This window comes from Drosophila grimshawi, unplaced genomic scaffold (genome assembly GCF_018153295.1).
Source record: "Drosophila grimshawi isolate 15287-2541.00 unplaced genomic scaffold, ASM1815329v1 contig_1377, whole genome shotgun sequence".
Lineage (NCBI taxonomy): Eukaryota > Metazoa > Arthropoda > Insecta > Diptera > Drosophilidae > Drosophila > Drosophila grimshawi.
Window position 1 is genome coordinate 5,937,392 of NW_025062900.1, and position 23,242 is coordinate 5,960,633.

General features: G+C 36.6%; 1 protein-coding gene across 1 annotated transcript; it reads left to right on the top strand.

Moving 5' to 3' along the window:
* Nucleotides 1–431: 431 nt before the first annotated feature.
* On the top strand, nucleotides 432–16,507 carry LOC116805268 (T-box protein H15). Its single transcript, XM_032736255.1, is given in 8 exon segments — nucleotides 432–589; nucleotides 659–826; nucleotides 3,908–4,422; nucleotides 4,954–5,087; nucleotides 12,418–12,650; nucleotides 12,653–12,702; nucleotides 13,736–13,980; nucleotides 15,791–16,507. Coding segments are annotated over 8 exon segments (2,040 nt in total). The 5' UTR covers nucleotides 432–447; the 3' UTR covers nucleotides 16,344–16,507.
* The last annotated feature ends 6,735 nt before the right edge of the window (nucleotides 16,508–23,242 follow it).

Below are 23,242 nucleotides of genomic sequence, written 5' to 3' on the forward strand. Positions count from 1 at the left end.
GGGGCGACCGCTACAGGGCTACTAGGAAAGGGTAGAGAGTTGCTAGGGGGCAGGAAGCAGGCAGGGAGGGGAGGGGGATTAACTTCGCCGCTCGGCATTTTCTGGTTTTGCGAATGCGTTTCACATGGCAAAAAGCGAATCGCAGTTGCCACAAATTCATTCATTGGTCAGCTGTGCGACTGTAAAGCGGTTTTCACGGCACAAAACACGGCTGACAAACAGCGTCGACAAAAAAGAACCCGCTAATACGAGAAACCCGCTGAAAACACGCTAAACCAAAAACCAAATACGAAAAAAACCCGCTCAAAATCAACGCAATATTTTCAACAATTTCGAACAGTGACAAAATGTGCTAAAAAAAACAAGATAAAAAATACTTAAAATTAAATTAATTTAATTTCAATTAAAGTTTATATTAAATATAAAAAAAGTAAAAATAATAATAAAATGCTGTTAAGCAATCAGCCGGCAAATGCCCAGCCGCCGTCGCCGACAGCGCCACAAAGTTTCAAAGCCAAGTTGCAGCAACAAATTGCAACTGCAGCAGTTGCTGCCGCAGCAGCTGCCGCAACAACAATTGCCAATAACAATAACAATAACAACAACAACAACAACAACAACAACAACAACAATAACATCAACAACAATCATCAGCAACAGCAGCAACAACAGCAACATCAGCTACATCAGCTACATCATCTAAACAATCATCATCATCATCATCAGCATAACATTTCCTTTGCCACCGATTTCTCAATTGCCGCAATAATGGCACGCGGCGGAAACGGGGCAAGTCTGAGTCGCGAGCCATCCGAAAGGAGTCTGAGTGAGTAGCAAATGTAATTGAGATCTATCTTCTACACTCTCCCAACACACACACACACACACAGGAATTCATTCTATGTATCTGTGTGACTCTGTAAATGATGTATATTTAATGAACAGACTTCCAATAAACATTAAATGTTGTTTGTACATAACTCTGGGTTCATGACAAAACAGAAATAAACATTTCATATTATTAGCTTGAAGTCATATTGCTTTAGATTAATCATTTAAATTTATTATGAATTCTACATAAATAATATAATATTCGATTTGAGTATTCAGTAAACGATAAAAATTATAATATTAAGTTATACAGTTGCTTTAGCTTACCTTTAGTTATATTAAATAAATAAATAATAAAATATTATATTGGGGAATTCATTAGATAAGAGGAGAATACCTTAAAGACTCTCTTCCAAATAAAAACTATTTAAATTTCAGAACAAGTCCCTTAAGCATTCTAGAAACAAAGCTCAAATTTCGAATTCTCAGAGTTGTTTTATGTTATTAACAATTGTTGAACTGTTTTTGATGCATATTAAATAGTAATAGTTGCTATTTAAATAAAATTAAATAACACAAAATATATCAAAGATAAGATCCCTAAAATGTTGTTTAACGTTTTCTAAAAATATTTCTTCCTTCATGATCTACAATATTAGCTAAACTTTATATTATTTTATTTTGTGCTATAAAAATATTATGAAATATGTAACTGCTTCTCTGGGGATTATATATTCGTTCAATAGCTGTATAAAAACCCAGAGAATGAAATAAATGTATTCATTCCACTGACAATAGCTGCTGATTTGAAATATTTATATTGGCAGGCTGATTTTCATTCGTCTCTAACAATTTAATTTATTTTACTACAATTTTTTGAGTATCAAAAAAGAGTCTAAAGATTTGCATCCAAATGATTCCGAAGATTTCATGGTTGATAAAGAACATTTTATTAGCTAGTTGACTTAATCAATATTTAGATGAACTTCGATGCTAAGCGAGATACTTAATCTTAACTCAGTATTCAGCTTGAATAGAATTTGGCATGCGACAAATGCCGTTGCTCAGAATTTCTTTCAACATATTCTGATTATAAACTATAAATTGATCAATAAGAAAAATGTTGTTAAAATTATGGATTCATCGAACACATAAAGTCTTCTTTAAAAACCTATTTTTATAGGCTTGAAATATGCCAAATAAATGTCAGCAATCTATGCAAAATTAAATTACAAAAAATCATTTTGATTTTGCTCATGGCTCTATTCAAAATCTTTATAGATATATTCATAGATTTCATCAAAGAAAATTACGCATAAGTATTTATATTTTAATATATGATTTAATACACATTGCAGTTAAATAATTAATAATAACAAAAATAAATAAATAAAACTGCTAGAAAAAAACAAAAAATAAAATAAAATTTAAAAACAAAAAATATTTTTTAAGTTCGATTTATTATAGTAATTACAAGGTGATAAATCTTTGACTTATTTTATAATAAATCAAATGCATTTCTTGGGCTAATCCAATAATAAATGCATCTAAATTGTCGTTCGCTTAAAGTTATAATTTCATTAAGTTAGCTATTAAATCGTAAATTCCGCTTCCAGACTAATTGCCACAGAACGTTGCACAGCTTCAGATATTTCTTCTTTTTTCTTTTTTTTCTTTTTTTTTTGTATTGCACATAAATTGCATATTGATGACAATGCAACGTTGATGACTTGATAATTACGGCAAATGCGCGGGCAATAAAATAATCAAAGCCAATTTGAACTGATAATGGGGAGGACGGGAAGGTGCCACAAGGCTGTGTGTTGCCGACCGTTATGACAAACACACACACACACACACACACACACCTATCAAGATATATATCGACTTTTATATGCATGTATTTTTGTACATGTGCAAAACTATTTAGATGCCATAATTGGCTGCCGTTTGCCGCTGTTGCATTTGCCAATTGCAATTCATTATTTGATAAAACAATGAACCAAAACAACAACAACAACAATTGCAACAACTGCAACTGCCACTGCCACTGCAACAACATACACAAATTAACATATGAAATTGCATTTGAGCGGAAAATTAATTGAATTTGGCATCGTATCACTGTTAAATGCATCCCATGTGCGTCATCGATGCCGCATGCAACATGTGGCTGCTGCCATTGATATTGTTGCTAGCAAATACGCACACACATATATATATTTATGTGTATAAATATATATATATACTTAGCTGTGTTGGCAACAAAAAAGTTCATTTGGTTTTTAATCACTTTTTTTGCTTGTTGTTTTGTTGATAAAAGTGCAGAGCCTTTTGTTGTTTTAGTCATATTCCTATATTCTTATATTATTTTATATTATTATTTATACTGCTAAGTCCATAATTTAAGGCATGGGAGCTTTGAGTAGTTAGAATTGTGTAGAAGTTAGTATCTGTAATTGTGTTTGAATTAAATATCCATTCACGCTCTCAATATTCTAATTGAATTCACACTAAAATTAAGATGATTATAATTTGATTGCGGTCTGCTAGGGTTTGTAATCTTATGTTTTGTTTTTATTAATCTATGAAAATCCATTGGCTTTTAAGAACAAACAAACTATAACTAAAACTGAGGCTCATTCTTAAATTAATAACTTCATTTTGCAGCAGTTTATTATTTTATCCGCTTTAGCAATTCTTGAATGCAAAATATTGTTTTGTGGCAACAATGTTAAATATATACATATACATATATATATATATATATATTATACTTTTATAGCCCAAAGATAATTCTTAGTTTTTTTTGCTTGTTTTAAGTTAGCTTTAAGCAGAGCGGAAATAAGAAAATACATTCGACATAAGCATGAAAATAGCTGATCGATTTTTGCCGCGAGCTGTACAAGCTTTGGAATAAGCCAGAATTAAGTTGAATTGGCAACAGAGATGCTTGCCACAGACTCCTTGACTTGATAACTCTCTTTAAACGCAAGTTCTCTTCCACCCCATTCCCCTCTCGCTCTCTCTCTCTCTCTCTCTCTCTCTCTTGCTGTCTCTCTCACTCTGTGTGTAGGTCCGTCGTCTGTTGAACGCTACTCGACGCAGGATGCGGACGATGATGTTGACGTTGATGTGGTTGACTGCAGCGACAGCGAAACGCCAACGGCAACAGCAGCAACAGCAGCAGCGGCAGCAGCAGCAGCTGCGGCACAGCAACAAGCGCGTCAGGCATTGCGTGTTGCACAGCAACAACAACTGCAACAGCAACAGCAACAACAACAGCAACAGCAACAACATAGACAGCAGCAGCAATCACATCAGCAACATGCAACGCAAAACAAGCAGCGACAACAACACAATCATCACAACAGCAACAGCAACAGCAACAGCAACAACAGCAACAGCAACAACAGCAATCACCACAAATCGAGCAGTCAGCGAGCGAGTGGGCGTGGCACGAGTGCATCAGCTGCAACTGGCGCTGGCAGCACGCCCTCACCGCCACCGCCCCCGCCAGCCGCACCGCCCCCACGTGCCGCAAACAGCCCCAGCGAAGACGAGCGCCTGTCTCCCGAGGAGCCCGCGCAGGTAAAAAAGCCAAGCAAAGTTAGCACCAAAACCAATTCGCAACGCATAACAGCCAGTTAAACCTATGCGAGGGTTGCTCCATCAATTCTGTGTCTAATAATGAGCAACAGCTTTGACTTTGTTTTTTAAATATTCCTTTTATGTTTCTCAAAAGTAATGTACTTTCCAAAGAATTTGTAAATTTGTAAAATTTATTTCTTTGCACATTCATTTTTATAACTTATCTCTTATCAATAAAAATTTAAAATTAAAAAAAAATATATGAATATCAGCAGAAAGTATAGAATATTATTCTGTGTAAATTCTTTTTTAAAACTCATTATTCTTATTAATTATTCCAATCAAATGCATCTGATTAAAGATGGAATTTTTGTTTAAATATTAATTTAAAATTTAGTTCAAGCAATTTTAATTTTAAATTGAATTCAGCAGCAAAGAAGACAAAGCAGTTCAGGCAACCCTCGTATTTGCAACTAAGTCTATCCACAACTAATCTATCCCCCTCTCTTTCTCTCGTTATGCATCTTACAGCAGCCGACGCCCAAAATACTTGGCACTTGCAACTGCGATGATCTCACGCCCGTGCAATGCCATCTGGAGACCAAAGAGCTCTGGGATAAGTTCCACGAGCTCGGCACCGAAATGATCATCACCAAAACGGGCAGGTGCGTAATATCTTTGAAATCTTTGAAACTTTATCACACATGTTATATGTAAAAATATGTTGGGAATCATCTGAAAATTCCTTGGAAATATTAAAAAAGACATTAATTTGTAGAGAAATGCCCTTGTTAAAGTTCGCCTTTGTTATTAATAATATGAGCCAATCTCGCATAGACTCACAATATATATTTTTTTCTCTCTTCTTCTCTGTGTCTTTCCATTCGCAAACATTCAACTGGCTGCGCTGCTTGGCAAACATTTCAAAGTTTACCTTTACTCAAACAGCTACTCATCTTTGACTCCCAGTTACAATTCCGCAAAAAAAAACCCCCCACTCAGTTCATAATCGGTGGCATATTAAAATTTCAATTAGCAGCGTCGCCAGTAGCAAAAGAAAACAATTTCAACCCATCAATCGCTCAATCACTCAGTCGTTCAATCGTTCGCTAATCAGACACTCAAAAAGTGCCGTCGCCCAAAAATCAAGCCAAACTCGCAACTCAAACTCGCAGCTTGAACAATCAATAAACTTGAATACGCCTTTCACTCAGCGAAAGGGGGGCGCACTCGAAAGGGAGGAGGAGGAGGGGGATGGAGGGTCTCAGACACAAGTATTCACATTCACATTCACATTCACATTCAGCCTTTACATTCACGACACTCAATTTTGTATCTTTTTTTTTTTTTGGGGCGGGTAATTTTGAGTTAACTGCAAAATATCAGCAACTTTTTGGTTAGTTTCTCATTACGAACGCCGCCTCCTCTTGCTTTCCGCCTGCCACCCCTTACCCGCCTTCTTCTGGTCTACCTCCTGCCCCTCCTCCCCTACCCCTTCCCCTTCCCCACATAAATTGATTGACAAGGCATCGAAATAATATGCCGTCGATTTTTCGATTTTCGATTAGCAGAAGCCAAAAACAGAAACGAAACTAAAAAGAGAAGCCAAAAAGCAGAGGCAGCCAAACTGGCGGCTGTTTCATGTCAGCTGTTTTGCAGCTAAAACTTATAGACCACACACAGATACACATATACACCTATATACACACACACACACAGTCGGCGAATGCTTAAACGACTTTTCATTCGCAAATCAACAAAGTCGACTTCAAAAAAATTATTGCTTGACGATTTTCGTGCGAATGTCGTGTGTAAAATGTGAAATGTAGTTGAATAACGGCAGCAGGCAGCTGATCGACTAGAGCATACCCTATGAATCTCTTTAGATACTTGCCAATATCAATAAATAATGAAGTAAATTGCCATTAGCTAAATTTTTGATTATAAAACACATATCAGCATAATAAATAAAAATAATGATATCAATTTAGAAATAAATTAAATCAATTTTTGAAAATGTGTATAAAATGTGATATTACTAAAAATTATAATAATAATATACTAAAAATATTATAAGAAATTAAATCAAAATCAACAAGAAGCCGCACACCAAATGCATATTTCCATTATTTAGAATATTATTTGAGTATTTTTCCAATTGAGTTATTAGACTTTTGTTAGTAATTCTGATTTTTTGATTTACTTGAATACATATTTATATTTTATATTTTTCATTATAGAATTATTTGCAATTTTATTATTATTTCAAAGTAAGATTGCAAACTCTAATAAAATATCAAGTTTAGTTCGCAAAAATCACACATGATTTTCAGCTGGCGCATGAGTATACCCCATGTGGCTTTATGAATTACAGGGTACAAAAAAGTGAGGCATGCATGAAACATAAATTTCACCAGAGTTGTTGCTTTTATTGTTGTTGTTTTTGTCATTGTTATTGTTGCTGTTGTTGTTGTTGCTGTTGCCGCTAACTCTTCGAGTTCTTATGTTGATGACATGCGAAATGCGCATTAGTCGACTAGCAATGTATTTATGTATGTTTGGATGTACATATGTATGTATGTATGTATGTATGTATGTATGTATGTATGTATGTATGTATGCATGTATGTATGTATGTATGTATGTAGCCGTTTGTAGTTGCGAACCAAATTCTCTTTCTTCTGCCTTCAATTTTTTTTTGACTCTTATTTTTTGTGTGCTTTCAGTTTTGCTTGGCAACTTTTGTTTGTCTTTGTGTGCTGCTAAAACCCTTTCTTCTTTTATGGTTAGTGTATAGCTTCCCCCCACCCCTCCACCACCCACCCCCCACACTTTGATCACCCGCTGTGCGCATTTGCGACACATTAACAAATTTACTCCTTTTGGCGTTTCGTTTGGCTCTCGTCCTGACAGCAGCGGCACAAAGTATAAATTGCATTGTAATAGCTGCCGATTGTCGCGCTAACAACACAATTGCATGTCCTTTGTTTTTAGTCGAAAGTATTGTTTTTTGTTAGTTGAATGCGACTCCTGCTGCCGCTGCTGCTGCCGCTGCTGTTATGAGCAGTGCCCCCTGTAATTACTGCCGAAGGATACCGCTGATGTTTTATTTACATTTGTGCGGGTTAAAGTATTGCCCCTTTGCCTGAGATATGGATCAATGTCAGCACATCGTTTGGCTGCCAGCAGCTAAAGCAGCGCCAACAACAACAACAACAACAACAACAGCTATAAAACTTTGGGTTTCCATTCTTTGGCTGATACTTTTTTAAATTGCTTAAATATAGTGTAGACTGTAACAAATGCAACTTCATTATTGTCAGAACATTGGGTATATTCAAAGACAGCTGCTCTTGTTTTATGAATTTGAATTTAATTTAATATACAACAATTATAAGCAAAAGAAATTAATATATTATTAAAATAAACATATTAAGCGTGAGCCGTAGAAATTGTCAGGATGATAAAGAGTACTGAACTATATCAATATGCAGAGAGAGAGAGAAAGAGAGAGAGAGAGAGAGTTGGAGATGGTCCATATTATGTCAAGGCAGATACAAGCCTGAATAGAAAGATTGATCTTACAAATTGTAGATTTTATTGCTTATTAGAAACAAAGAAATTAATCAAAAAAATTAACTCATCCCAATTCCAATTCCAAATCCACTCGGCTGTTTACTGATAGTGATTAGGACTATATATAGCCTTTCCACAACTTCATTATGCGCTAATTACACTTTTGTACAATTGTTCGCTAGCCTAAAATTAGATCAAATAATTTAGCAAAATTCTTAAAGTTGCCTCTTAAAACCCACACACAACCAATTGCGGCATGGTGTTGCCAAAACATGCACATTTGCATGCGTGAAGCACATCAAAAGGAAGGCATGAAAACGCCAACAAAAAAGGAAGCAAAACGCGAGCAAATCAAAATTAAAAAGAAGTCAAGAGCTCGTCACAAAATGATTTATGATCTATAACCAAAAACAAGAAAGGAGAAAAGGGCTTGGCTATTTGGTCTTAAGAGAAAAGAGAGATTTTTACCTGTTGCTGTGGATGGCGGACTGTTGTTGCGGTCATTGAGATAAAATGTCACGTGGTTTTGTGGATTTTGTCACGCTGTCAGCGGTTAAGGCTAACAAAACCAGCTGTTGTTGCCAGTCGCCAAATGTGGTTGCAATGAGAGACTGCAAAAGACACAGGCGGCCTAATTGTTTCACCCAAGACGGCGGGTGGCAATCAAGAGAGTGAAAGAGAGAAGAGATCGAGGCGGGCAGTCAACAAAATGTTTGTCAATATTTTAGCGACAACAAACTCTTCACGCATGTTAGGCAATTGTTGATATTTGTGTTCCGCACAGTTTAGGCCAGAAAACAGTAGTTTCTTGCCCTGCTCAAAAGGTGCGTAGCAATTGCAATTTTCATGCTCGGCACAAAACTGGACAAACAACACACACCTCTCCAAAAGAGAAAAGGGCAACTGCAACTGCAACTGCAACTGAAGTTGAAATTTATTAATTTCAACCAATTTTGGTACAACTTCATTAATATTTCATAGCAGCTGAACTATGAATGTGAAAAAAAGAAGCACATTTATCATTTGGCCAGAGGACAATGAAACAAGTTAATCCCCTGACTGAAACGTTGCAGGATCAGTGGCTATAAAAAGGAGTCCACACTTTGCCTTGGCAGGCAATTAAAATAGGCAGACCCATATAGCCAACTAAATGCACTGAGCGAAATATAATAATCAACAAGGAGAGCTGTGAATAAAGTAAAGATATAAAATTAATTAAAATATATATAAATGATTAAATTTGAAATTTACGACAGTAATAATAAAATTTAATTGACAGCAAAGATGAAAGCAGATATGTGTTGAACAATTTTTTCTAATTTTCAGTTTTCTGTACATCCATACCCAATATTAATTGACAATATAAATTTTAATTTATGCATTTTTTAGATGATATTAAAGTTAATGAAATCGTCCTTCAATAAAGTATTAATTTGTATGTGTGGTAATCTCCTAGATGAATTTAAAACCTTCAGAAAAATACTCAATGAAAACAACATTTGTATTTGTTTCATAAAAGTTTCATTAAATAAATAATAAAAGTATATATTTTAGAACACATTTTTTGACCAGTGTATGCAGCTACCAAGTTATGAATTAATTAATTAATAAAAGAGAAAGAGAGAGTGAGAAAGAGAGAGTGAGAAAGAGAGAGAAAGAGATGCAGAGATAAATGCGCTGCGCTTCATATAATTTTACAAGAAGCGATAAAGATCTGCCCAGTTTTAAGTTAGTTTAGTTTTTTGACTGGAACGTAAAACTTAGGCCTGAACTTGGGGTTACTTTTTGGGGTAACAAGAATTAACATTTAGCTGCATTTATTAACTGCCACAGAGCTAGTAGCTGCTGGCGGCTTAATTTGCTGGAACTAAGGTGTTGATAATGAATTCAAATAGTGCCCAAAGCGGAAGTTGTGGCTCACATATGAAGGAAGAACTGACTAATTGGGCATAGCAAGAGCAAGAGAGAAAGAGAGACGAAGAGTGAGAGAGAGGGAGAGAATGAGACCAAGTTGCTGGTCAAGCAAAGCTAATTGAAAGTCTGTAGCAACCCTCGCAAGCACAAATGGTGTGTAAACTTCATAATTGTAACCTTTGGCACCTAAAGCAGCCCCATCCGACTGAGAAAATGAGTGAAAGCCATTTCCCTAATTTTCCCATAAACAAATACATAAAATCCACACTTAGACGCATAGCAAAATAACAACAAAAAATAGGAAAAAAAAAGAACAGAAGAAAAAAGAGGAAAACCGAATATAAATGTATGAAAGTATAAAACTGTGTGTGCCACGCCCACTTCACGCAGTGTGTGTGTGTGTGTTGGGGGTGTGCGGGTTTGGGTGGGGCAGAGTTTTCCTCAGGCAATTTTGCCGCTGAGTTGGCTCGTAAAAATGTATGTAAATGTTGGCAATATGATTTACGACATTTCCGCTGCGAGCAGCAGCTAAAGCAGTAAAACCTCGATCTGCGGAGGGGGAGGGGGTGTATCGAGTAGTGAGGGGGCGGGCATGTATTGCCTTGTAGGCGTGGCACATGGTATTTGGTATTTTCACACATTTATGGACACATTAGCAAGCTATCAAAAGTGTTTTGCCAACTTTCTTTCACAACTCTTTGCTGCTTGTTCAATTTTTGTTTTTTTTTTTCTTTCGATTTTTGTGGCCATAGATTTGGTGAGCAGTGTTGCCATGTTTTTGGTCAGGCACGAGTGCCGATGTGAGCTGATGGCAGCTCTGCGATAAGTTATTCAGAATACAATGGTGCTAATTGCAAGCATGCAACATACAACTTGCAACTTTCAACCGTCAACAGCAGTGACAGTAAGTGCATTGAGCAAACAAATGCAGACATGTGTGTGTGTTGTGCGTTGGCAACCCTGACTACAAATATCCACATATGTCTGCATATGGCTGCCAAGTGCAGCTGACACGCCCACTTCTCTGGGCGCAGCCAAATGAAACCGCTTACAGCTAAAAGTTTAAAAAAAAAATAGCTAAAACTAGCCAACATGCGAATTACATGTCAAAGTTGTTACATGAATATCAGGAATATGCCAGTTCTGTCTGTGTCTGCGTTAGGGAGATTTATGGCTGACAATAATTATTATCAATTACATTTGCAGTACTACATGATTTTTATTGTCACAGATTATTGGCAATTTCTTGGCCACGATTTCTTGGGAATTTCTTTCGTATGTCTTGCATCGATAGCATATTATTATAGCCATAAAAATGTATTTTAGAAATTGCTACGGCAAAGATGGAAAAGAAATACAGCATAAAGCACTTTAACAGCAAAATTACAGTTTTGTGGAAAGAATGAATCTTTTAAGATTCTAAAACATCTAATGGAAGAACTTTCTATTATTGATTAACTGGAAATATGAGTACTTGAAATATGATTAATGATTAACTGAAATTGCAATTTGATTGAGAGAAGGAATCTCTCTTTCTCAATGAATACTATCACACAAATATTCAAAGAAAGGTAATTTTCTTTACTTTAAATGGGATCCATTAACTTTGCTCTCTCAACTTTAATTTCAAATTAAGATACAATAATTAATTTTTTAAATCGTAATTCGTTAATTATCTAAAAACATAACTCGTCCACAAACATCACTTCCACTTACAGCTTCTGATTTTCGATCTATTTAAAATGCTCTACTTATTTTTTATGCATATGTATGTGTGTATGTTTGTATGTATGTTTCTGTATGTGCAACCAAACAAACTGTGCCACAAAATTGACCACACAAACGATTTCTATGGCTTAACAACAAATGCTCTGCACTTTATTGTTAATTAGTAGATTATTATGATAAATGTTGCAACATTCATTTACAACTCAACTAAAGGCAGCAAACACACGCACACCCACACACACACACACATATACACACGCACACACACACACACACACACACATACACACGCACACACACACCCCACAAATATTGGGTTCATTTTCAGGTAGGCATAAAAAAAGAGAAGAAAAACAAAAAACCAGAAGACAAATGACAAAAGAACTGGGCTGGGTCATTAGCGTCATTTACACTTGGAGCTGGTGGCAACTCTACAGAATTGAGTTGACTTCTTGTTTGTAGTTGTTTCCGTGGTTTGTTTGTGGTCAGGGGGGCGGTGGTGCGGCGAATGGGGCGTTATTTCGTCGCGGAAATGTGTCAAAAACGTGCTAAAAGTCATAAAATTAAATATGCGTCTTATTTACATACAATCCTCGCCCAAAAAACACAAAAAATAACACAATGGCCGGCGATAAAAAGAAATATACATGAAAGCATATCGCACGATTTTGGTTTTTTTTTTTTTTTTTGTATTTTTTAGGGGTGTTATTTCTCTGCACTTAGTACAACATTCTGTTCTGGTTTCTAACGCATTTATTATGTCTGGTCTACTTTTAAGCGCATGTTCCCCACGGTGCGTGTGAGTTTCTCGGGTCCGTTGCGGCAAATTCAGCCGCCGGATCGTTATGCCGTATTGGTGGACATTGTGCCGTTAGATTCTCGTCGCTATCGCTATGCATATCATCGCAGCTCGTGGCTGGTGGTCGGCAAAGCGCATCCGCCTCAGCCCGCACGCGTTTACGCCCATCCCGACCGCCCCATTAGCCCGGAGGAGTTGCGCAAACAAGTCGTCTCTTCGAGAAGGTGAAGCTGACAAACAACGAAATGGATAAGAGCGGACAGGTGAGTTTTCGTGAGCAATGCGGGGGTCAAAGGTCAGCGACAACATGAGCGAGGCAGAGAGAGAGAGACAGAACTAGATGGCTAAAATAAATCGATGGGAAATAGATCTATAAATTTTGTGGATTTATTAAAGTATAAGGAATGAAAAGTGATGCTCAAATAATGTCTATTTCCAGAAAGTAAGCATTAAATTCTAATATAGATGGCAAATTTTATATTTTTGAGATTCCAGTGCAATTTTAATCACATGAAAATAATTTAAATAATTATTCTATTTTTACATGCAATTAACATTTGTAATAATTTCTAAAATCGCTTCACTTTCTGAAAGTTGAAAATGTTGAATAATGGCCACACAGCATCCACAAACATATTAGTCACTCTACAGTTGCCTGTAAAAGTCTGTGCCTAACTTTCTTGAGCCGAGAAAATTCGCGCGAGATTCTTAGTTATTATCAAGCAGGCAGCTGGCTCGCTCTGCCCGTAAGCATCCTGGCCCAGAACATTTATGAATAATTTAGACAAGACACAGAAAAACAGACATAAAAAACAGCGGCTGCCATTGTTGAGAAAGGGAGAGAGAGAGAGAGAGTTAGAGAGGGAGATAGAGAAAGAAAGAAAGAAAGAAAATAACCTGTCATACAGTCGGCATATGTAAATTCCAAAAAATGAATGAAAATTGTTGGCAATTTGGTGGCAAATGCAAAAGGCAAAACGTAATCTTCTTGCCCCAACTACTATATATATATATATGTGTGTGTGTGTATGTGTGTGTGCCCCCATATAACATGGAAAGTGGCGACGCTCTGTTTACGAGCATGCCACCGTTTTTATCGCCACCATAAAGGATGCTGTTGTGCGCTGCCGGAAAAGCGTCAAAACAAACGCCGACTACATTTTTATTGTTGTACATTTTTTATAAGCAGCAAAAAAAAAGGAGAAAAAAAACTGAAAAAGAAAAGAGAAACTGACAAAATGTTTATTTGACTTTGTGTTTTTTTTTTTGTTGTTTTTGTTTTTGTTCGTGTTGCAGGTCGTGCTGAATTCTATGCATCGCTATCAGCCGAGAATTCATTTGGTGCGTCTGAGCCATGGGCAGAGCATACCCGGCAATCCCAAGGAGCTGCAGGATATGGATCATAAAACGTTCGTTTTCCCGGAGACCATATTCACGGCCGTGACGGCCTATCAGAATCAATTGATTACAAAATTGAAAATCGATTCGAATCCGTTCGCAAAAGGATTTCGCGATTCGTCTCGTCTGACTGATTTTGATAGGTGAGTTTTTTATTTCTATATACGTATATATATATATATATATGCACACAGACCCTTGGCCAAGATGTTAACTTGAGTGCCCGTTACTAAACTCAAATAGTTGTATGTAGTTGAGCCTCGAGTCCATTTTTTATGAGGCTTGTTTGCTGATTTATTACCTTATTTACGATGAACCACGGTCTTTGCCTTTTTTTTTTACCTTACAGTAGTCAATGCTGATTAGCGAAAATGTGTGAAAGTCTGCATCGAAACGGTGGCAAAGAGCATCAGTTTCAATTAGTGGATTGTTTAAAGTGGAGCAGCAGGGATTTGCGGCAAGTAATTGAAGATCTTGGACGGTGCGTGATCTTTTCACGAATTGCCACTGATCCAGAAGGTTAATCAGAAATGTAATAAAAAACAGTAGGAATCTAGCTAAATAGGCAGAGAGAGATTGGGAAAGATTTTTCTTATGTGACAGACACAATAAACTTATATTACAATAATTAATTAAATATTAAATATTTACTTTCTTCAAATTTTAATATTTACACCGATGTAAAATAATGAATATTATGCTTAATTAATGAATTGCGATTTAATTGATTAATTTGCTTTTGCCTAATTATTCGAGAGCATAATGGTCAGAGTTCCAGCTAGTTGGCAACATGTTGCGCGATGCAGACGCACACGTTGCACAGGATACCCAAAACGGCAGCAGCAACTTTTCGTGCCTCTTTCTCTCGCTCTCGAGACTTGAAGGGGCATGGGGAGGGGGGCAGGCGGGGAAATAAGAACTGCCCTTTTAACATTTTTTTTTTCGACAGCGACTTCAAAAAGTGTTGCAAGGCGGCCGGCTACGTGTACTATTAAGACAGCAAACGCAGGCGGCAGGCAGCAGCCAGCAGCAACAGCAACATGGTCAGCAGCAACATGGCAACAGCAACAGCAACAACAGCAACAACAACAACAACAACAACAACATTCAATGTTTTTAGCCGGCACGGCGGCGTCTTAAGTGGCGTAAATTACAGATCGGCGCTTTTAACTTTGAAGCCGATTCGTACATGAAATGAAAACACGAAAATAATGAGTGAATGTTGTTATTGTTGTTGTTGTTGCCTCACTGTTGCTGTTGCTGTTGTTGTTGTTGTTTCTGGAGTTGTTTAGTGTCGGCAATTGGCAGTTACTTTCAACGTAATTATGTTATTGCTCTTTGGCGCTGCCTCCGTGTGGCAAAAGCAACAAGTTACACTCGAAGAAATATTTGCTGTTCTAAATTTAAGAACAGCTCGATTCGAATTCTTATCGTTTTCTTCTGCTCATTTTGAAAAGTTAATTAAGTGTAATCAATGCATGATTAGAAAGCAAAACCTTTGCAAGCAACTTCAATATACACCTTAGAAAAGTGTAAATAAAACAAATTAAAGTTTAACTACTCTCAGACAGAAAGCCCAAAGAAAACCATCAGTAAGATGACATGCAAAGGACTGAACATTATTATTGTATTAGAAGACAAATATTGTCGAAAATAATTATACAAAGGTGAAATGAGCATTTCAAGGAGAGAAGGCAGCAACAACTTTTCTTTAATGACATAAACATATGCAATTCTTTTGAAAAGTTCTTTCAATACTTCAAACACCCATATTTTTAATCATATTTTAATGCTCATTTGAGTAGTAATTTATTGCCAATTTCACATAATAAATATATATTTCCCATACTGAATTTATTGTAACTTTTCGCATCTTAACCTTTTCAATATAAGATTATTTGTGTCCAAGTTTTTCATAGCATCTCTTTGCTTTGCTTCTGTTTCTTGCCACAGAGATCCCATGGACTCGTTCTTCTTCGATCAGCACATGCGTGCGGCACCGTTGCGCTTCTTTCCGGATCCGCTGATGGGGCAACTGACGCCGCAGGAGGCGGATGCCGCCTCGTTGGCGCTGCTGGAGAAGGCGCGTCAGCATTTGCAGATGTTTGGCCGGTCGCCGTATACGGAAATGTTGCTGCCACATTTGTATCAGCGTGCCGCACCACCCGCGCCACCGTCAGCACTGGGCGCCTTCCAGCTGGGCATGTGGCAGCAGCAGTGGCCACAGTTGACGGCCGGCTTCTTGGCGAGCGCCAATCAGCAGGCAGCGTTTGCAGCGGCGGCAGCAGCAGCTGCGGGCGCCAGTCGAACGCCGCCACCAACATCAGTTGCCGCAGCCACTGCACCGCCCGCACCTGCCACGCCCACATCGTCGTGCGGCTCAGCATCGCCCGATTTGCGCATCAAAAGCCAACTCGGCCACTATCCGCAACGCTTCAGTCCCTATCAAGTGCCGCAGCATCCGCAATCGTCGCCGGCAACATCCTCGCGAGCGGACAGTCCCTAAGAGTCCGGCTGCCCCCGATGCCACGCCTACGCCTCGAAAGGAGGGGCGGGTTGACAGCCACCCCCAAAAATGGGAAATAATTGTAAAACCTACACGAAATGTATGTGCAATGATTGAAAATGTTTGTAAATAACACCCTACTATCCCTGCTACCTTAGCCCCCCCCCCCCCCCCCCATCTACATTGGCTCCACAACACCCCTAAAGCTGTGTAGCTAAACATGTTGCAGCAACATGTCGCAAAACACTTAACTTAGCAGCTGGCTTATGCGCAGCAACCCAAACGTGTTTACAAATTGATTGACAAAAATTATGGGAACATTTGAAAATAATATTTGAAAACGGTTTTTGTAATTTAAAAAGATGCATAAATGAATTTAAAAATAAACAAATAAAAGCATGACATTACTTCAAGTATTATGTAGACATAATTTTACCTGAGCTCAAGAAATGTTCCACTTCAAATCAGAAGTTTCCTCTAATTTGCGTAATATGTGTATTTCAAATGTTTAACATTCCACTGCCAACGATTTAAACATTCAGTTACACATGATGCTTAAATTAAAATATACATGAAAATTACCAACAAATCAAAAATATACAAAAAGAAAATTGCATCAATTTAACACAAAATCTCAGCATGATGAATAACAAGATGCACAAATAAATCTATTTGAAATTATACGGAATAAATAAAAAAATGATAAAAACAGACTTAATTTTATTACAATACAGTTTAATCAAAATTTAAATTGAATCAAAGAAAAATAGACTTAAATTGTTTGAATGGAAATAGGCTATTTAATAATTTCAAAAACATTTCCAAAAATATCTGCAAAAAATGCACAAAAATGTGAAATGCTTTTTGTATTTTTCGCTTCTTTAATAAAAAGTCGAAATATTTGTAAACTCATTTGGGCTGCTGCGCATAAGCCTGATATATATATATATATATATATATATAGAGTATATATTTAGTATATATATGTATATGTACTTAAAGTAGTTTTTAGCCCTAGCCGTGTAACAGTATTAGTTAATTTAATTAGGCTTAGTTTTAGTGCAAAACAAAAGAAATTTCGCTCGTGTTTTTACTGTGTTTTTTTACATATATAAATTAATTTACTTTATTTTGTTGTCGAATTGTTCCTAACTGCAAATTAATGTAAAATTATTGTAAAAATTCCAACGCTAATGTAAACTGTTAGACACTCCTCATACCTATGCCCCCTGCCCCCCAACATCAAACTGAAAATCAAAAAGCGCAAAAACAGATGAAAAAAAAAGGAAAAACAAAAGAAAGAAATAACACAAGTTATTTAAATTATGTGCAAAAATAATAATAAACAATTTATAACACAAATGCAAAAAACGTTGTTCGTCAAATAATTCGAGTTCATTATCTAGCTGAAACAATTAATAAATGATCAACATAATGATGATGATGATCGTGGTGATCGTGATGATGATGATGAAAATGCAGTTGCACGTGATGCGCAGTCGCGCGTGGCATGCAGCAGCAGCGGCAGCGTCAGCGACGCCAACAAAGTTGCCACTGACATTCATGCGAAGCCAAATGAAATATAAGTTATAGAATTTTGTGCTCTTTATGAAAGTCTGATTAATTACAGACAACTCCGCGTTGCCAGCGTATTTTCATACTCCACTTTTCAATATATATATATATAAATATATATCTACATGTGTGTGTGTGTGTAGTAAAAGGGTTGCCATCGCATGCAATCAACTGCAGATGCACACGCCGACAGACAGAGAGAAAGAGAGAGTGAACATTGCTGCTGTTGCAGTTGCAGTTGCAGTTGCACGCGACATGCGTCATCAATTTCTAATGATGTATGTCTTCAGCATGGACATTCATTATTAATTGTTAATTGCTGCTTTTGCTGTTACTGTTGTGCGGACATTAGTTATTAATATTGTTTAATGCACTTTTTAATTAGTTGCCTCAGACACAATCGCAGCACTTGCGAGCGTTCGGCTGGCTGGCTGGAGAGATAATACCTTGAGAGATAATGCCCTTAAGCACTAAGCAGACAATATACAATGTATCTATAATATATTGTCTGCTTGGGGCCTTATCAATGCGAACAAAGCGAATATTTATATTTACTTGACGGAAACCTTTTTTCTAAGTACAAAATTAATCTAGAGTTCATAAATCATTTTTTTACTTGCTGCGATTTAGATGGCAGAAATTTATTAACACAATTAAGAATGGCCTATGTTGGCAGTAGAAATCATACATTGAACTTTCAATATAAATTAAAAATATAGATTGCTATGAAGAATATAGATTATTTGGCTGTTCGAGCTAAATGATTTTTGTCATCACTTAACTATTGAGTTTAGCTAGATCGGCCAAATTGTTGATCAACTTAATGCAAAAACTCATCTCTTGACCAATTTTTCCTATGGGAATAAAACATATATATTGCTACTTTTGTGAAGATAGTTTTAAGACTGAGAGAGTAGATAATTAGCATAGCAAAAGATAGACAGTCAGAAATTCTCCAGCGATGCTGACCAAGAATATATAAATTTTCTTTGTAAGCAGACTTCTATTTCAATGATATAACTTTGTATACCCTTTCAGAAGGTATACAAATATTAAAACACTATTATTAAAAGATTATAATTGTCATGGATAATTGTCATGGACAAAATGTTGCGGCTCATGCAAACACTTTTATTATTATTTAATGTTCTTATGTGAGTTCTTTACCACAACACTCCACAAACATGTTGGTATTTAAAAAGAGCTTTGTCTGATTACATAATTAACGCCACGTAATATTACATTGGGGCAAGGGTATTTCTTGTATTTGCGAATGTTCCAATTTGTTACAATTACACATTTGCCTGCCAGTTGTGTGCTAGCATATTTAAAACCCGTGCTGTCAATCATATGTAATTATGAACCACACACACACAGTTGCACACACACACGCACATACAAGAGAAAAAGATACTCATGGCAATATTGCTCGGCATTTTAATAACTTAATTTTGAAGCCCATAGGCCACGAAAACAGAGGCGAGTCAAATTCGAGTTGGACTTGGACTCTTGAGGGGTATTTAAATATATGTCTTACGTAAGAGGGCCTGTTTAGGTTTAGGCTTGCCTGACCTAACCGACAACGAACCAATAATAATTATACACTCGAAACTTGCAATTATAAAATCATTTTTGACCAACAAGCCAGCAAAACAAACAAGCTTCAAATGGCTTTCCAAATATCTTCATTAACCAACCAAGAGTTGTGTGCAGTTGGAAATTGTGAGAAAGTGTCATATTTCTATTAAGTATTTATAGAGAAGTGTTCAAATTGGGCTCTTAACTTTTAATTATGGCTTGAAAAACACTTTTTAATTGCCAACATTTCTGATTGCTGGCCTGTCAGAACAATCACTGAGTTAATTAAGTAGTACATTGTTGAATTTTTGTTTGTCAATAATTATATCATTAATTTACTCCAATTAAACTAGGCTATTGTCATAAGGCGTTTCCCAATACTGCTAAGGAGAGTAAGGCTTCATTCGCTTGTAAAATTAAATCAAATAATTATTTTTTTTATATACATTTAAATGGTTCTCGAATTTTGGTAGTAGAAGATTTGAAACATTTCAGGAGCCATTGGAATAAACTGGGTGCTGATCTGCGTTTCAACATCACGACATCAATGTACCCAATTTAGGCAAAGCAAAAATAAATGAAGGTTCAACATATTCAAAAGGAGTACAGTTTATGCTACTCACAGAATCTGACAAATGCACGTAGTCCTCACACTCTGTAATTGAGATAAGCGTAGATTACCTGCAATTTTCTCACTCAGTGCGACAAAGTCGTACACAAATTATCTCGCCACTAAAAATTTGCCTAATTTCCAACATAAATATGAGCAGGGAACACTTATCAGCGGCGACCGATCTATGGCTCTACCCCTAGAGCATATCTGTCCGGGCCGTCGGCAACCTTTTTGATTCAACTTTGGCTCGTTGTTGTTGCTGACTAATTTTGGGTGTCTGTGTTGTTTGAGCCTTAAGCCTAAGCCTGGACACGGGGGCAACAGCAGCAGCAGCAGCAGCAGCAAGTAGCAGCCACAAAAATTTGTAAAAAGTAAAAAAAACAAGACACAAACAAAACACCCTCGAAGCGAACGAACATTTGGAATAAAAACCTGGCCAGGCGCTAACAAATTTATGTCTTCTTCAGGCTTAGACATCGCTGCAAAAGGTGCCACTAAATTAGCTAAGGCAAAGGTGAAGGCAGATGAGGCAAAGGCAAAGGCGAAGGCAGTGGCAGTGGCAGAGGAGGTAAGGGTGGAGGTGAAGGAGAAGGCAAAGGTAAATGCCGCTCAGCTCATTACACACAATTTGCAGTTAGGTGCGAGCATATAAATTTCCATGTTGGTCAGGGGACTACATTCTTATCAAAATTATGCACACTTTTATCTAAATTATTATATATATATTATTTTTTTTTGTTGTGTAGGCGGAGGGAAGATCCCTATAAACTGTATGAATTGCTAGGGATTTTTTGTTGCTTCATATTTCTTCTTTTTTTTTATTCTGTATTATTTCAGTGTGAGTAAGCAATAAATTTAAAAGTCCCGAAATCCTGTTGGTATTTATTATATATTTTATTCATAAAAGGGACAAGAGAGAATGAGTAGATAATAAAATTATGAAAATTGTCCATGGCATATATTTAAATCAGGTTATCAAACCGGAACCGAATCGAAATACAGGGTGGATATCGGAGCCTCAACCACAGTTCAAAATAGTTAAGGAACAACTTACAGGAGTCGATATTATTAGTCTATATATAGTATAGTAACTGACACTGGAGAATTTAAACCAATTTATAAACCGCAACCGGAACCGGAATACGTTTAGGTTTGACACATTGACTTAAATAAACTTAAAAATAAAAAATAAATTGTCAAATATTAAAATAAAATACTCTATCAAATGTTTAAATGCTGTCAATAAATTATAGTACAAGCATTTCTGACAAGTCGCAATGGATATTTTAATTGCGCAACTTGGTTTTTTGTTTGTTGGGGGCGTGGCAGTCATATTAGCCACGAACATGGGTTAATTATACCATAAAAATGTTTATTCAATTTATCAAAGCAGCATGAAAACCAACAAGCGTCAGCTTGTCAGAAAAGATACATCTACATTTAACCAGCGACTGCACTTTACCCCTCCCCTTCTCTGCCCCACCCACGTATTACTACCATGATTTGGCAATTTCCTTGCTTATGGGTCTCGCTTTGGATATTGTATGAGAACAAGTATTTGGCGTGTGATCAAGTCGAGATACAAATAGAGATGGTTGCGTGTGAGATACAAATGAATAAACATAAATATATATTTTAACTTAACTTAATATCTATCTTAACTAAATGAAAATGAAAGTCGACATTTTCGAAAATTATTAAAACACTCGACAGAGTCTTTCAAGCTTCTATGAAACAACATCTTAAGGTTACTTTGTGTAAAGATAATATTATTTCAAAATTGAAATATATGTACATGAAATTAGAAGTCTAGTTTAACACAGTTGGAAAAATACGTTTTAAGAAGTGTTTTTCTTATAAAATCATTTAAGAGTATTTAAAAACAATTACACATATATTTAATTATCCAACAGTGTTTTAAAAATAATCTCACTTTCCTTGTGTACACAAATATTGCAAGTTTGTCGGCAAAAAGTATGGTAATTATATACATATTTATATATATATAAAGTCAAAGACTTTTAAGAAGCGCCAGGCAAATTGCTATAAAATTAATTTCACAACTTGTGGGACAGAGTGGAGTAGGGGAGAGGGGATGGGGTGGCAAGCTTTTGCGGCGTGTGATTCGAGAATTATGCCAAAAGGCCTCCTCATCGCGAGGCAGGCGTCGTGTCCTGTCCTGTCCCGTCCTGACCCGTCCTGTCCTGTCGAGGGCACAAACAAGCGATGCCTACATCACACTTCAACACAATCCGGCAATTTCAACGAATACGCCAGGACGCAGACAAAGTAGCAGTCGAGTGGCCAGAGAAGGGCGGTGATGTGGTGAAGCAGGCAGGGGGTAGATTAAAGGGGAGAGCAGCCAACCCCGTTGTTAACCCAAATGCAATTCACGTTACGGCCAGTTCAGAATTTTCTTCATGTACACAGTTTATCTCTCTCTCTCTCTCACTCTCTCTATACACATACATTTTCTCTCTCACTTAGTGTGGTGCTTGCGTCTGTTTTGTCTGCATATTGAAAATTTGCATGTTTAAGCATATCCTTGCCAACACTTTCCACGCCGGCCATACTTGCCTGCCCTTATATGTATTTTGAGCAGTGGCGTAGAACTCAAAAATCATTCGCAACATTTAAAGGGGGATTTGTAAAATTGTTAATCATATGTGGCATGCATTTCAGTGTGTGAAAATTAGAATAAGTCGTTTTATTTAACAGTCTTTTTTAGAATTAAAAGGCAAATATGATGATTAAATAAAAACCCATTTCCTTAATTTTAATTTTAATATTTTTTTTTTTTTGTGAAGTTTTTAAAAACAATTAAATAAAATAAAATAAAAAAATATGAATGCTAATATTTTAGCTTATTAAAAAGTGTTGAATTATATTCCAGCAAGTCTTCTAAACTAAAATTTTGATATATAAAACTAAATAATTACTTAAATGTATAAATTTCATAGTCCCTTAAAAATGATTTCCCTGCAAACAGAAAGAAGACTACGCCTCTGGCACTGGAAATCAAGTGCTGCGTGGGAAAGGGTAAAAAGGTGTTTCAACATGCCGGAAGTGCGCTCAGTTTAAAGCTTATCGCTGCAATTTAAGTTGCCCAAGGATATGCGCTCCTTGTTGGAGG